Source organism: Ipomoea triloba, chromosome 12, assembly GCF_003576645.1.
Source record: "Ipomoea triloba cultivar NCNSP0323 chromosome 12, ASM357664v1".
Classification (NCBI taxonomy): domain Eukaryota; kingdom Viridiplantae; phylum Streptophyta; class Magnoliopsida; order Solanales; family Convolvulaceae; genus Ipomoea; species Ipomoea triloba.
This window is the reverse complement of record NC_044927.1, coordinates 18025913-18044168: the sequence shown is the minus strand read 5'-3', so window position 1 is coordinate 18044168 and position 18256 is coordinate 18025913. Positions and strand designations below refer to the sequence as shown.

Sequence of the window (18256 nt, the reverse complement as noted above, 5' to 3'; positions counted from 1 at the left end):
CTTGTTTCTGCCGTTAACATATTATGTACCCTGTCAACAATTTATATTCATACAGTTATCATGTTATGTGTCTATAATTTACATGTATAAAAATAATTAACTACATGTGCATAATATCAATTACAATAAGGAAAATTGTAATTTATGCTCATCCATAATATGCCAATTATTAATGTCACATATGAATTATTAGTGGTGTAAATGTTGCTCCTCAGTTTTTAAAATGGTACATATATTGTCCTCTCGTAGTGTAAATATTACTCCTTAATTTTCAAAACGATACATATATTGCTCCTCTCGTACGGTACGTGAGGGGCAATATATGTACCATTTTAAAAATTGAAGAGTAATATTTACACCACTAATAATTCAGGGGTGACATTAATAAATGACATATTATGAAGGGGCATAAATTACAATTTTTCCATTACGTTACACAATTTGAAGGTTTTTTTAATAAGGATTCCGGTAAACCTTAATTCAAGGTATAATTAGCCGTAAAACCCATCACTAGCTTGAATTTGAAAGAGCTTTGAACGATATATTTGTGATGTTTGTCTCTGTTTCATTATTACGCTCCCTGAGCTTGAAGGAAGGCGTTGAATTCTTCCCTTGCCTTGCGCAGGCGAGGCGTGATGCAAGAAGTGGGGGAAGCCGGATACGAAGTCGGCGACGATGTTGAGAAACGAACGTGGCGAGTGGACTCGTGCGATTTCCGGGAGGAGCCGCTGTTCTTGAGAACTCCCTTGGGGGACTTCTGATCAAACACGAAGGCCGTTGACACCGGCGAGTGCATATCGTTCACGCTTTTGCATCGGATCAGTTCCATCGGCAGGTCGAAGAAGTGGGTCGAAGCTTCTCCTCCGTCGTTATCGATAATTGCGGATGATGCCCACGACCCGCATTCGAATTTTTCCAGGGACACTGTCCTGGAGATTGTATGTACCATTTCTGCAGGTAGAGGTAGTTCTTCCTTTCTGGCTTTCACTGGTTTTGCCTTACCAAACCCTGGAATGAATAGGCAAAGTGCTCCGCACTTGAATTTCTCATCATCTGGGGGCGCCGATCGGGCTTCTGCTCCGGCCCTGAAATCCCCATCCGCTTTGGTTTCAGGTCTGCTCAACTTGCCCACCACCTGTTTGATATTTGTTTTAGCGAACCACATATCGAATTCTTCAGGTGGCACGCTTGCTCGTCCTTCGCCACACGATTTGCTCCTCCTGAGATGATTTTCCTTGAGGCGTTCAAGGTTAGACAGCGCCACGGAATGGTTTTGGCTCCTCCATTTCTTTCTTGACAATTTAGGAGACGACGATGCAGAATTGGGCAGGCTGCAGCTCAAGAACTTGGTTGAAGGCGGCGCAGGGAGGGGAGGGATCTCAAGCTGGGAATAAGCTGATGATTCTTTAAGCGAGATGGGATCCACTGAAATCTGCTTCTCATTATTATTCTCCAAGATTCTTGGACTGATGACTTCTGCAGCTTCGACCAAAGTCTGATTTGGTTGCTGAACATCCATGGACGGCAATGGCAATCAACTGAGAGCTAGAGATATATTTAGTCAGACTATAAAGCATGATATTTATAGAGGAACAACATTCAACGACATTTGAATAATATTTGATGAGCTCTCCGATGTGGTGTGCATGTTACTGAATTTGTGATTCCCACGTTTCAGAATTACAACGACAGCACAGCTTCTTCAAGTGAGGGACTTCCTTAAAAATTACAATAGGATAGCCCATGAATGATGGATCAATGCTAATTTTGGGCTTTCTATAATTCTCCATCCTATCTTCTCCGATCCGGCCCGACTATCCGACCACAAAAATTCCAATTTGGCAAATTTTACTGTGGACAATGGTCTATGTAACAGTGAGGGCCATAAAGTATGTATCGTTTTAGTTACACTCTAGTTTCATTTGGCAATATTTTTATATTTTTTAGTTTCATTTTCCTTCTACACTAGTTTTATTATAACAATACTAAAGTATCATTATAATTATACATTTATACTACAGTTTAATTTGACAATAGTGTGCTATGCTTTTTAGTTTCATTATAGTAATACTAAAGTATCATTTTAATTCTACTATAGTTTCATTCGACGATCATGGTTTACATAACGACGTGTGGATCATGGTCCACTATATAACAATTGTTCCAGTTTCCTTCTTCGTGGACTATGGTTCATATAGCTGAGTAAACCAAATAATTGAAGTTTTTCGCGTTAACAGTAATAAACGGAAAATTCTGTTAAAATCAATGTAGTAACCTCTCTCATTATTCAGTTTCATTTTATACACTTTGTAGTTTCATTACATCACTACTAAAGTATCATTCTAATTCAATTATAGTTTCATTTGACAATATACATTCTATATGTGAGACTTGTTAATTAGACTTCATTTTATAAACACTGTATAACATTCTTATTAAACTACAATTTCATATGACGATATACCTTTAAGAGAAAATGTCTAAAATGGTCCTCCGGCTATGGCATTTTCTTAATTTAGTGCGTTGTCTTTTAATTGCACCCAATGTGGTCCCCAGACGTACTATTCAATTTTAGGCCAAATCGGTCTCCGTTAGCTTTGGCGTGAACATGACGTTAAAAAGAAGGGCAAAAAGGAGAATGTACATTGTTTGTCGTTGAAACCATTGACCAGGTGATTTTTCCCCAAATTAGCAAAACATTATGCCCTAATTTCTCCTTTGTCCCACAAACAACTACAGGCATCTGCGAATTTCTCAAGCCATCAAGGATTATCCGTTGCCGACAAATTTCCATAGCCATTGATGATTTTCCACAGCCAACGATGGTAGGGTCTGCCAACGAAGAACTCCGGGTTCCGAACTGCCAGATTACGGTTAGTGTGAGTCTGTTGATTTATATGTTTCTTTATAGGTTGGATATGCTTTAGATGTTGGTTTATTTGTTGCTTTTATGTTTTATATGTTCTTTTGATGAAAATAGTGTAAGTGGATGTCCTCGTGTATGATTTTGTGAGCAGTGTGTGTGTTCCCAGATGAATTGATGGGGACTACTATCTTTGTTTATTTTATGTGTTTTTGTTCCATGGGCAGTAAATCCAGAGGGGACCCATTATGTTGGTGTTTATTACTCCATCCATCCCATTTTATGTGTCCGGTTCAGTTAACGAGGCATAACTGAGGTTATTTTTAGTCCAATTTTTCATAATATTAAGTTTAGTATTATTATACAAAATTTATATATTTAGAAACTATACTAAAAGTATTATTAAACACAAAAATTCAAATTTAAAAATAAGTAAAAAATACTAAAGAAAATAAACAAAGAAGAAAGTGTTGGTTTGACCAATGAATAGTAAGTATGACAGATAAAATGGAACAGAGGGACTACATACAAAAGGGTCCACTATCTGCTTTATACTTTATTGGTTTGTTTTGGACTGGAATACTGCCTAGTTTATTGCCCATTTAGTACATATTTTTTTATCTATTTTGGAGTATAATACTGCCATAGTTGTTTGTTTTGGACTTGAATATATGTTTTAAATGTTGTAGTCTATTTTGAAGTTGAAAACAGTGTTATTGCCTTATTCATTTAGTTTTTTTTTTGTCTTCTTTCACGAAAATAAATCAGATGACCATGATGAAAGTGACTTGTTTACACTTAAAATAAGACATGGTGGTAAAGTACGAAAAACTGAATCAATAACATATACTGAAGGGCAAACAGAGTACTTTGATTATGTTGATGTTGATGATGAATGGGGTTATATTATTTTGCAAGATAAACTTGAGGAATTAGGGTATAATAGAAATGATACCAAGTTATATGGCCTAGGGAGAAAGGGGGTGATTGAGATTCTGTCAGACTTTGAAGCATGGGATTTAATTGACTTTGAAGGTACGTCAAGGGAAATAGAGGTGTGGATAGATAATGGTGAAAATGGGAAAGAAGTTAGTGGTGGGGAAGTTAGTGAGAGAGAAGTTAGTGGTGAAGAAACTGATGTTGAATTTGATTGTGATTATGAGGTAGAAGATGAGGAGAGGTTTGATGATATTGCATTTGCTAAGGCAGTAGATCCAACCGTAGAGTTTCAGGGGGTTGGATCAAGTTCTAATGTTAAAGATAAGGAAAATTAGTGTATGGGGATGAATGAAGAAGTGAACTTTTCTGATGAAGAGACTCCTCATGGCAGTGATGAGGAAATTGAAGATGAAATTTGGCCACAATTTAGGGCATGTGATATGGAATGTCCTAAGTTTACTGTGGGTATGACATTTGGGACTAAAGTTGAGTTTAAAGAAGCTATTGTGAATTATGCTTTCAAAGATGGCAAGGATTTAAAATTTGTAAGGAATGATAAAATTAGATTAGTAGCCAAGTGTAAGCAAACTGACTGCCCATGATACATAACCCTTAGTAAGAATGAGAATGATAACTATTAGAGGATTTCTGCTTTTAATGATAAGCATGTTGGGTGTTCTTGGGTGTATGAGAACACAATGGTTAGTTCAAGGAGACTTGCAAAGAAGTGGAAGAAGGAAATTAGTAGCAATTCTGAATGGAAAGTAAGTGAGTTTAGAAATAGAGTGGAACAGATCACGGGTTCTATATATCTCAAAAGGTGGCTTATAAGGCTATGAAATTTGCTAGGCTAGCCTAACTAGAGAAATGGAGGATTACTTTGAAAAGTTTTGGAGCTACTACCTTGAAATCCAAAGATCAAATCCTAACACTACTTCTATTGTAAAAATGAGTGAATTTATAGAAGAGAGATGACAGAAAAGATTCTTAAGATGGTACATATGTTGGGAGGCATGCAGACTTGGATTTTCACAATGTAGGAAGATTATTGGTGTTAATGGTTGCCACTTGAGGTCTACATATGGGGGCTACCTACTTATAGTAAATGGTCTGGCGGATTATGTCCTAGAATTCTAAGGAAAATTGTAGTAGAGGAGAAATATGTAGCATCTTATTTACCTATTCAATGTAACTTAATGATGTTTGAGATAAATGAACTGCACACTGGAGATCATCACACGATTGATTTGGTAAGGAGAGGTTGTTCTTGCAGAAAATGGGATCTTACAGGCTGATGATGTATAAATGGGAGTGTAAAAAGGGTGTAATGTCGTTCCGCTGAGGATTGGGGTTATGGCATGTGATTGTATGAATTACTAGTCACTAGAGTATGTGAATTAATAGAATCCAAGCAACAAAGACTTAATGATGTAAAAGAAAGCAACTGATTAAGGTGTAAACTATATGATAAAGGTATGGGCCAGATTAGGGGGATTGTAACCTTGATGTTCTAACAAACTCTATGATAAAGGTATGAGCCAGATTAGGGGGATTGTAACCTTGATGTTCTAACAAACTCAGAATTAGGGAAGGAATAATTAACCAAGGGATTTATGGGCAATGCACAAAAGAATTCAACTCAGCTACTTTCGTAATCAATAAGTGAATTAGGCTGCAATTGCCCCACTGTCGTGATGCATCAATCATAACCTTAAGCTCCTAAGCATTGTAAGCCCCCAAAATTACCTCTACTTTCATAGCAGGAAAATTAGGTTGAAATTGGTAAGGCTCGAGGTCTCCATCCAACTGTCGTTGTAATGAATCCCTCTCCTAGACTAGCAATTAATTGTGACCACAAATCAATTAACAAGTACAAAGAAATCCCCAAATCAACATAAACCCTAGGTAAAAGATTCAATCCCTTTATGCAATTAATCATAAATCGAACATCAAGATTAACAATGGATCCCTAATCCAAACCCATAAGCGAATTACTCCCGCATGATGGAAGTAAACATAGCAAAGCAATAATAAATAATCATAAACATTGCAAGAAATAAAAGGGAAGAGAAACTTAACTGATAAAGAACAATTCCAACTTCAATCCAAGATTCCAAGCTTGAAATTAAATAATCTAATGTATAACTAATCTAAACTACGCTAGGGAAATATAAAGAGAATAAACTAAAACTAGCTAGGGTTCAGAACTCTGTAAGGGAACCTCCTTCAATTGTAGAGAATAGGTAAAATATATAGGAGGTAGATGGGCCTTGGCCCATTAGGCAGCTTCCAATTCTTTTCCAACTTGTATTCTTCCTTGTAATCCCTTTTCTTCCAGAACTTGTCCAAAATGTTCCAATATTCTTCCTTTGTTGTTCCTTGTAGATAATTCAGCACTTGGACAATATAACACACAAACAATTCCTAATTTCACTAGGATACAGAAAATAACCCTCAAAACAACTAGAATAAGGGGTGAATAATTGTACAAAATAGCAGATATCACAGGCATCCCTTGTAAGCATGCTATTTGTGCCATTTGGATGAAGAAACATAATGTGCTTGATTATGTTGACAACTACTACTTCATTGAGACATACTTGAAAGTTTATGAAGCTGCAATCAAGCCAATGGCTAGGCCAAATGAATGGCCTATGACTCATAGGGAACCACCTTTGCCTCCTTTGCTCAAAACAAGGCCTAGTAGGCCAAAGAAGTTAAGGAAAACAAGTGCAGATGAAAATTCAAAGCAAAAAAATAACAAATTTCAAAAGATGGGATCCAAATTTCAAAAAATCAGGTTATAATAAAAGAATGTGCCCTTCGAAACCTACCAATCCTATGAGTTTTCATTTCTTTATTCAATATGTTAGTGGATTGTGTTTTGTGGCTAAAAAGCCTATATGTAATAACTGAATACTGCCCAGTGGCTAACACAATGGCCAAGTACTCTATTTTGTGGCGAAAAAGCTTGGATAGTTGACAATCCTTATGGTGAACTGCATTGCCAATTTATATATGAGAAGTTGATGAGCAGCTTAGTTCTATATTTGATTGTGTTTTGTGACTAACCAACAACTTAGTTCCCAATTTGCAATCTGACCAAACCAACATGAAGAACATTAAACAACTTAATTCTTTTATTCATAACATACTGAAAATACATAACTCATGGCAGCGATCAAAGAAAATTACTAGCCAATTTCACAGTATTACACTTAAGGTAAAACACAAACATTATTAGTATGATTATAGTGAAACATATGAACCTAAACCTAAACTAAACCATCTTCTATTGCCACAACTGCAAGTTCTTGGGAGAGTAAGATCACCACAGTTGACAATTGCCCGTAAACTCTCAATTTCTTGCTCGTTTCGGTTAATTCTTCTTAATAATTCAGGAATTATCTTCTTTGATCTATAACACATTGGTGGGTCAAACCATTCTTGAAAACTACATCCAACCCTACCCTGTAAACATAACTTCTTAACAATATAGTGTAAAATTAATAAAAAAATATATTTGCCTTGGGAAGTTTGTAGATAAAGTAATCTTTACCTATGAACCGTTTTGGCTTTCTCCATGGTTTTCCCACATTTTGATAGACCAGTACATGAAATACCCATTTTGCCCCTTATTTTAACACCCATTTGAGTCGGAGTCAGAGTCAACAGTTGCCTCCTCTGATACTCGAACCCACTCCGATCATCTATGTGAGAGTGTAAACCGGGACACCGGGTGCCACTAGACCACAAGGTCTTTGACTGAGACTTGCTATTTAGTTTCATTATATATACATTGTAGTTTCATTACAACACTACTAAAGTATCATTCTAATTTAATTATAATTTTATTTGACAATATAAACTTAATATGTGAGACCTGCTAGCCTATTTCATTATACATATATTATGGTTTCATTATAATATCATTTAAAAGAAAAAATTTGAGCAGGTCGCAAAACATAATAGACTAACAACTCCTTTTCTTTCAAAAGAAACGAAACCATTTTGAACCATAATCCAACTGTGTGGACCATAGTCTAACGATAGTTTATCGTTGCTTCAGACATCATTTAACGAGTTTTGAATTATAAAGAAGTTTAAATTATTACTTATTTGGGGAACTCTATATATGGTGTGTGCCCTACGGTCATAACATGTTTTAAATAGAATTAATTTGTTTTACATGTGATAATATATATATATATATATATATATATATATATATATAGACACACACACACGCACATACAAATAAGAGCCAATAAAGTTAGACTTTGAATGAACTAAAAATGTTCATTCAATTGTTTGATAAAATGAGTGTTTCAAATTATTTTGATTTTTTTATTTACCTACTTTATTCTTTATTATATTATTTTTTTTCCATTAAATACCCCTGCATTCCGTCAATATCCACTTTAGTAACGAAATATTCCATTAACTATTTATTATTTTTAACTTACTCATTGATTTCCATAAGAAATGTCTTAGGTTCGAAGCCAATCCCAATCAGAATTGGCATAATTGCTATGAACCATTTGTTTTAGCAATGCAAGCCGCTTAGGTTTATTATTGTACATACCGAAGTTTGCATTGCGCACTACAAGAAAAATGCACATAGACAACACTAAAAAAACAACGATTTTTTTCAAAAGTGTTGTCTTTTGTGTAAAAGACAAAGTTTTGGACAAAACCATTGTCTTTGACGCAACACTTTTATCAAAGACAACGGTTTTTACTGAACCATTGTCTTTAGCGTATTGTCTTTGTGCATTTTTTTCAAAAGACAATACCGCAAAGACAACGATTTTAAAAAAAATTGTCTATGTGCATTAAGAAAAAAAGACAACAGTTTTATGTAACCCTTGTCATTGGTATATTGTTTTTAAGTGCACTTGAATACACAACACTACAAAGACAACAATTTTTAAAAACCGTTGTCTTTGCGCATTTTTTTTTAAAAGACAACGGTTTTATTTAACCGTTGTCATTTATGTGTTGTTTTTAAGCGCACTTGAATCGACAACACTTCAAAGATAACGGTTTGTTAAAGCCGTTATCTTTGTGCACCCGTTTTTTTATTTAAACAACAGTTTTATTTAACCGTTGTCGTTGATGTGTTATCTTTAAGTGCACTTGAATACACAACACTACAAAGACAAATGGTTTTTTAAAACCGTTGTCTATGTGGATTTTGTTTTTATAAAAGACAACGGTTTTATTTAACCGTTGTCGTTTGTGTGTTGTCTTTAAGCACACTTGAATAGACAACACTTCAAAGACAACGGTTTTATTTAACTGTTGTCGTTGATGTGTTGTCTTTAAATGCACTTGAATACGCAACACTACAAAGACAACAGTTTTTTAAAACCGTTATCTATGTGCATTTTGCTTTTATAAAAGATAACAGTTTTATTTAACCGTTGTCGTTCGTGTGTTGTCTTTAACCACACTTGAATAGACAACACTTCAAATACAATAGTTTATTAAAATCGTTGTCTTTGTGCACCCGGTTTTTATATAGACAACGATTTTTTTTTAACCGTTGTCGTTGATGTGTTGTCTTTAAGTGCACTTGAATACACAATACTACAAAGACAACGGTGTTTTAAAATCGTTATCTATGTGTATTTTGTTTTTATAAAAGACAACGATTTTATTTAACCGTTGTCATTTGTGTGTTATCTTTAAGAATACTTGAATAGACAACACTTCAAACACAATGATTTATTAAAACCGTTGTTTTTGTGCACCCATTTTTTATTTAGACAACGATTTTATCTAACTGTAAAAAACCGTTGTCTATGTGCATTTGTTTTTATAAAAGACAACGGTTTTATTTAACTGTTGTCGTTTGTGTGTTATCTTTAAGAATACTTGAATAGACAACACTTCAAACACAATGATTTATTAAAACCGTTGTTTTTGTGCACCCATTTTTTATTTAGACAACGATTTTATCTAACTGTAAAAAACCGTTGTCTATGTGCATTTGTTTTTATAAAAGATAATGGTTTTATTTAACCGTTGTCGTTTGTGTGTGGTCTTGGAATAAAATGAATAAAAGTTGTTACTAACAAAAATTGAACTCAAAACTTTCTTTAAACTACATACACCCTTGTCTAACAAGTTACTACATCAATTGATTGCCTAAGTGCTGCTTAATTCATTTATTCCTACATCAATGATTTATTAAAACCGTTGTTTTTGTGCACCCATTTTTTATTTAGACAACGATTTTATCTAACTGTAAAAAACCGTTGTCTATGTGCATTTGTTTTTATAAAAGATAATGGTTTTATTTAACCGTTGTCGTTTGTGTGTGGTCTTGGAATAAAATGAATAAAAGTTGTTACTAACAAAAATTGAACTCAAAACTTTCTTTAAACTACATACACCCTTGTCTAACAAGTTACTACATCAATTGATTGCCTAAGTGCTGCTTAATTCATTTATTCCTACATCAATGATTTATTAAAACCGTTGTTTTTGTGCACCCATTTTTTATTTAGACAACGATTTTATCTAACTGTAAAAAACCGTTGTCTATGTGCATTTGTTTTTATAAAAGATAATGGTTTTATTTAACCGTTGTCGTTTGTGTGTGGTCTTGGAATAAAATGAATAAAAGTTGTTACTAACAAAAATTGAAATCAAAACTTTCTTTAAACTACATACACCCTTGTCTAACAAGTCACTACATCAATTGATTGCCTAAGTGCTGCTTAATTCATTTATTCCTACATTTGTGGGTAAGCTGTTGGAAACCTTGTGCACAATATAAAAGTATGACATTGCCAAAGAGAATCAAACCAGCAACCTCTCACATAGCACACGCCAACTAGACCACCAAGCCACTTTATCACTTCTTTACAAAGAAGCTTGTCTAGATTCCGTTGGATTTGCCCCACGAAACTTCTTTTGATGGTACCTTATCTTGGGGTAAGGTGTTATATATATATATATATATATAATCATATCATATAAAATTACCTGGTGGGGCTTTGAAAAATTGAGACTTGAGTCATTGACCATGTCAAGTAAAATGCGAGAATCATGAGTTGATCCCTCCCATCCTCAACGATTTTGTAAAACCATTATCTTTGTGTATTTTTTAAAGACCATGATTTTTTTAACCGTTATCGCTGAGATATCTTGTTTTTTAAGTACAACTAGATTTTTAATTTAAACAATAGTACATTTAGATAATTATACTTGTATTATATACTTAAATAATTATATAGTAGAAAATTACTTAGTATAGAAAAAATAAATTTTCTGTTAAAAAAATAAAAGACAAAAAATAAAATAAAAAATTGAAAAACTTAGAAAAGAAAACCCCTCTCAAACAAAAAGGTATTCCCACCTTAGCTTCTTCTTACACCCTTAGACCAAACCATGAAATTGAATAGGGCCCAAAATGACGTGGCCCGAATAATAAATAAATAAATAAATAAAGAAGCTAGGGAACTAATAAATAAAACAAAATTAAATATGTTACTAATAAGACTTGAACCTTGGCATGCCAATAGGAGGGAGAAAGCTTAGACCACTAGACCAAGAGGCATTTGATGAGTTGATGAATGATTTTTTTAAGGGTGGGAAAGCACCCTATTTATACTATTGAAGGACTCACGGATCGTTGACAAATGAACGGCATCGGACAACCTTCATTCTTGGCCACACACGTGTCACTCCACTACTCTGCATTCAGCACACCCCATGCATAAGTGGAGCTTCCTGCCTTTTAATACACAAGATCTTGAGTGGATTGGTGGTGTAGAATTGGTGATGTTATGTTTGAGGTTGTATGTGTGTTTAAACCCCCATGATAGTATATTTTATATTATTTTGCTTCAAACTTCCTTGTCCCCTTAGCCCAATAGATTCTCATTATTCTTATTGGGCCAACACCTCACCCATAAAGATGGACACCCCGGTTGGACCAAGACTTATCCCATAAAATATGGCCCCCATCACTATGCATAAAGATAAAGATTTAAAAAAAAAAAAAAAGTTAGAAGCTACAAGCTTATTTTTGAAACGCTGCGGTAATGTTTCAAAATAAACTCTTATTTTAAGCTACTAACTTATTTTGAAAACATTACCAAACCGAGCTTATAACTTATTAATAACTTAAAATAAGTTATAAGCTCCTAAATACGCTATGTCAATACAAATTTGTATTAATAATCAAAAGTTATAGCTAATAGCTAATACATAATTCTATTTATTTATATATGTCTAGCCGTTAACGTCACATTTTTATACATAGTAGAATGCTAAACTTAACTCTCTGAGTAATCGCTTTACAAATGTATAAAAAGTTAACAATTATTAGTAATTAGTTTACAAAAGTGAAATAATATGTATCTATTCAGAAAAGCAAACAATAATGGAAAAGCAATACAATATTCCTGCATCGCATTCGCATGCGACCTTCCTTTGTCAACGTTAATGGTTTCTCTTATTTAACGTACGCATAAGATCGATTTTACCTGATTTATGCATGCTGTCCGACCTACAAACACCAAGAAAAAAGATAGCCACTTGTACGGCTCTGAAAAATAGGGCCCTGAGATACAACAAATAAGTACGGTGTATATTTTATTTTATTTTGAAATAACGGTGTATATTTTAATATCATCCCATTTGTAAACAAAATTTGAGAAATATCGAGTATATGGATAGTTAATGGGAGTGTTAGGTAAATAGATACAGTTAAATTGAGTTTGTGGGTTTGACTAGTTAATAATATTAGTTGATTATAAAAAGACATTTGATAAATTAGCTGTTAGCTAGCTTATAACTGATTACATGCAAAATGATTTTTTTTAAAATTTAATAAAAATAGTTTTGAATTTTAACATTTTGGAGTAATAAGCTATTACAAAAAATTAATTAATCAAACATTCATATTGACTGTTTAATCGATTCAAACAATAATAGTGGTCAAATAAGTCAAAATTGACTGATAAATTATGTTGCCAAATAGGGTCAATATTTGTGCAAATTGATTGACTATGCTTCAAGATAACGTGTTGCTTAACCTTCATGTAAATTATGTTGTTGTAAGTGCATGTATTTTATTTGTTTGACTTAAATTTATATAATTTATTTTTATATTGTTTTACACTATATAAAAATATGTTTGCTTTATTATTTGTATATGGTAACAAAAAAAAAAAGTCCAATTTCATATTAATTAGGAATGCCAATTGTACCCGTACCTGACGGGAAACTCGACTCCGTACTTCAGCAGAGACGGGGATGTGAACAAAAATAGAGTATCGAAGATGGGGATGTGCACAAAAATAGAAGATTGAGGATTGGGATGGAGGGAATTTTTAATTCCCCCGGGGACGGGGGTGGGGATGGGGAGTACTCTCCCCACCCCTGAATATATATATATATATATATATATATAGGGAGGGGTTCAGGTGCGAGCATAGCTTCTCTTACGGTTACCCACCTTAAGCATTAAAATGATGCACCTTAAGTACACAAACCATGCACCTTAAGCATACAAACAACGCACCTTAAGCTTCGCACTTTAAGCTTCAAGTTGACGCACTTTAAGCTTCGAGTTGACGCACTTTAAGCACACAACCCACACACCTTAAGCACGAAACCCACGCACTATAAGCACAAAAATCACGCACCTTAAGCACAAAAACCACACACCTTAAGAAATATAATCACTCACTTTAAATTTGACCTAGATGTAAAAATTACCAAATTGCCACCGTGTTTTTTTATATATAAATTTTGTTAATCTTGGACGTTGATTTAAATAAAATCAATGGCTCAGGTTTAACTGCACGAGACACACCCAACCGTATGGGAACTGAATCCTCTCTCTCTCCCTATATATATATATATATATATATATATATATATATATATATATATATATATATATAGTCATCATCAGGTGCGACCTGGTCATTAGGTGTGGTCGTGCGGCCTATTTTCAGCCATTAGATCAGATCAAGTCATCAAATTAACGCGCAATATATTAAGGGGGTGTTTGGCAAACGGCTGATAGCTGATTGGTTTAGCTAGTAGTTGATGGCTGATTGCGTTAACTGGTTTGACCAGCTGGTTATAAAAAACTGTTTGGTAAATTAGCTGTTTACTAGTAGCTGAATGAATGTAAAATGACATTTAAGGGTATGAGTGTATTGTATTATTTCAACATTTAAGTATAACAAGAAGATAAATTCTTATTAATAAATAATTATAAAATTTGGATATCATCTATACTTTTTTCAAGGACATAAGTTAATTATTTTGTGTTTATTTAACTCTTATATATTAAATTATACGAGTATTCTAAAACAATTTTTATTACGCATTTATTTTCTATTATTATTATAATTATTTTTATTAAAAATGACAAACCCATCGCCCGTTGTTTTTTATTATTATTATTATTATTATTATTATTATTATTATTATTATTATAAAATAACAAACACACCACCCATTTAAAAGTAAATCTCATTTATTTCAAAGGATAAAATAGTCAATATACTCATTATTCCCAACCAGCTGATACAAAAAGCTACATTCATTGGGGGTGTTTGGCAAACGGCTGATAGCTTATAACTGATAGCTGGTTGGTTTAGCTTGTAGTTGATGGCTGATTGCGTTAACTGGTTTGACCAGCTGGTTGTATTAGCTGGTTATAAAAAACTGTTTGGTAAATTAGCTGTTTACTAGTAGCTGATTGAATGTAAAATGACATTTAAGGGTATGAGTGTATTGTATTATTTCAACCTTTAAATATAACAAGATTTCAAATGATACACACCACCCATTTAAAAGTAAATCTCATTGATTTCAAAGGATAAATAGTCAATATACTCATTGTTTCCAACCAGCTGATACAAAAAGCTACATTCATTAGCTTTTCAATTTTCAGCTTATTGGCCCAATAAGCCAAGGCCAATAAGCCATTTACCAAACACTTCAAAATAGCTTATTGGTTGGTCAAACAGCTAAACTTAGTCAAATAAGCTAAAATTTGGCTTATAAGCCAATAACCAAACACCCCCATTACCTTTTCAATTTTCAGCTTATTGGCCCAATCAGCTAAGGCCAATAAGCCATTTACCAAACACTTCAAAATAGCTTATAAGGCCAATAAGCCATTTACCAAACACTTCAAAATAGCTTATTGGTTGGTCAAACAGCTTACCAAACACTTCAAAATAGCTTATTGGTTGGTCAAACAGCTAAACTTGGTCAAATAAGCTAAAATTTGGCTTATAAGCCAATAACCAAACACCCCCTAAAATACACACCATTATACATATTAAAATGCACTAGAGGACATATTAAAACACACCATTCCACAACACAGTTACTCACCATTCTACGTATGAAAATGCACCAACGGATAGATTAAAACGCACCATTCCACAACACAGTTAATGCACCAGCATACATAGTAAAACGCACCACATCTTTTATTCAAACGCACCACACTATGTACTAAAATACACCATTTAAATTCACGTAATATAGATACTAAAATTTTCATAATACCCCCACTTAAACATATGCGAATTTTAGTTGAATTAATGAAATCGGACGACGCATATTAGGCCGCACGACTGCATGGGAGCTCCCCGCCGCATTTGAATAAATAAATAAATAAATAAATAAAATATATATATATATATATATATATATGTATATATATATATATATGCATTATAGCCACACCACACACATATATGTATTAATTACTTTGTATATAATATATACGGAGTGAATAATTTTAGAAGCATTTTTTTCGTGGTATGTCATAGTTATGAAATACATTTTTGGATAATATGTTTAGTTGTAAAATAATCCGTATTTAATAGTACATTAAGTTGAAAATGAATATATATGAGTTATTTATTTAAATATTTTAAATTTTTTAATATTCTTTTATAAATTATAAATGGGGTTGGAGATTCTCCGTCCCCCGATAATCCCCAGGGGGATGGGGAGGATTTTCGATTTTTCAGCGGGCACGGGGAGTATGGGAGAAAGTTGGGGCGGGGACAGGGAGTATGCGTGCCCCCGCCTCGTTGACATCCCTAACATAGTGGTAAGCGCATTATCGCAATTAGTATAACTAATTTTATTTGATGTATAAATATAATGGGGGTGTTTGGTAAATAGCTGTTAGTTAATTTTGTTAGTGAGTTTGACTAGTTGATAATATTAAATGATTGTAGAAAAGTGTTTTGTAAAATAGTAGTTAGCTAATAACTGATTACATGCAAAATGACTTTATAAAAAAAATTGATTGAAAAAGTTGCTTTGAGCAACCTTTTGAATTTTAGCATTTTAGAGTAATAAACTGTTATTAATAAGCTGTTACAAAAAGCTAATTAATCAAACACTCATATTGATTGTTTAACCAAGTCAAACAACTAATAGTAGTAAAATAACTAATAAGCTAACTATGTTACTAAACAGAGCCAATATAGGAATGGAATAACTTATTCTCCAAAGCTAAGGTGTTCCATATATACTGATTTTATTTGATGTATAAATATACTATAATTTATCAATGGAATAACTTATTCTTCAAAGCTAAGGTGTTCCATATATGCTCGCCTACCAAGACAAGGGGTAAGTTCTCTTTAATGTCATTGAAGGCAACAATGACGAGATTGAAGAAAGTGATCGATATACAAATGGGCTCATCACCATGTTGAGGCAATCATTGTTCTGACTAAATCATATTATCAAATAATATAAATTTAGTATAAAAATAATGTATTTTAATATATTAAAAATGTAAATTGTATTTAGCTAGAGAATATATATTATGTATCTATTGAATATACATTATATTATATAATGCACATTTATTATATTAAAAATGTATTATTATTACGGTCTACACAGCACTTTGTGGACCATGGTCCACACAATAATTTGATATGTTGAGGACATGATATTAGAATGACAACAGGTAAGTGGGTCGGGTAGAGCTACATCCATCTTACGATCCACCTTATATTTTCTTCATCTACTCTCAGCCCCAACTTGCATCAGGTGGAGCTTTTCAAAATTCACATTCATCTCACCCGGTGTAGATGTCCGCTACAAGTATCCACCAATTATTATCTTATTAAAAAAATTTAAAATAATATTCAAATTACTTACATATAATAAAATAATGAAATTCACCAAAAAAATTTAAAATAATAAAAATATTTAAATATAATAACTAAATATTTAGTTTTTAAAAAAAAAATAAATTTATTTGCTTAGAGCTAAAAAATAGTAAAAAAGTTAGTAAAAGTTTATAAACTTTTATAATTAACCACATATATTAAGGAGTAGTACTTATTTTACTCTACACACACACGGTGGGTCGGGTGGGATTTTGCGTGGGTTTTGTACATAGAACTTGAACCCAATCCGACCCATAATGAGTTTAATTTTTTAAGTTAGACCCACCACTCACTATCACCCAAAAAAAAAAAACATTGATCCTGCGGGGTGGATCAAGGTGGATATCCACCGCAAATTATATTCTGCACCATGGTCCACAATGCTTTGTGGACCATGGTCCAAAACGGTGATGTTTCCTTTAATGAAAAGAAACGGCACATGTCTGCACCGCTATGAGTAAAGTAGCTCTATTTGTGCAACATATTCAACTTCATTTTATATACACTGCAATTTCATTTCAACACAACTACAGTTTCATTTCGATATAATTACAGTTTCATTCGACATTATACATTATACTCAAATATGTGAAACTGTTATTCAATTTCATTTTATATACACTATAGTTTCATTACAACACAACTACAGTATCATTTCAATATAACTTTAGTTTCATTCAACATTGTACACACAAATATGTGAAACTGTTATTTAGTTGCATTTTATATAAACTATATATAGTTTCATTACAACACAACTATAGCATCATTTCAATATAACTACAGTTTCATTAGATGATATACACTTAAATATGTGAAACTGTTATTCAGTTTCATTTTATATACACTGCAATTTCATTTCAACACAACTACTGTTTCATTTCAATTCAACTACAGTTTCATTTGTTAATATAAAAAAAATGTGAGGCAGTTTCATTTTAGATAAAATGTAGTTTCATTTACGGGGTTTCGTTAAAATGTGACGGCAGTCGTTTCGATCTTTACTTAAAGACATGGCACCGTTTTTGGACCATGGTCCATGATATAACAACTGGATATCCGCGGGACTGGTTGAAATTGTCGTCCCTATAGTTAATAGAGCATATCCAATTTTTATACTGTAATTCACATATAAAATCTAAAATATACCTAATACTCATGGCTTAAAAAAATAGTGACAATAGTAACTGAGAAAGGAGATTTACAAATTTACATGGACAACGGTCAAGAACTGTTGCCTCACAATTCCATATGAGAAAGTGAT

The 18256-nt window shown here is 33.1% G+C and overlaps 1 protein-coding gene across 1 annotated transcript; it reads right to left on the bottom strand.

The window, feature by feature from the left end:
• Positions 1-571: 571 nt before the first annotated feature.
• Positions 572-1519, bottom strand: LOC115999460. The gene has a single exon (XM_031239308.1). The coding sequence runs from the start codon at positions 1517-1519 to the stop codon at positions 572-574; it is 948 nt and encodes a 315-aa protein (XP_031095168.1).
• Between the last annotated feature and the right edge of the window lie 16737 nt (positions 1520-18256).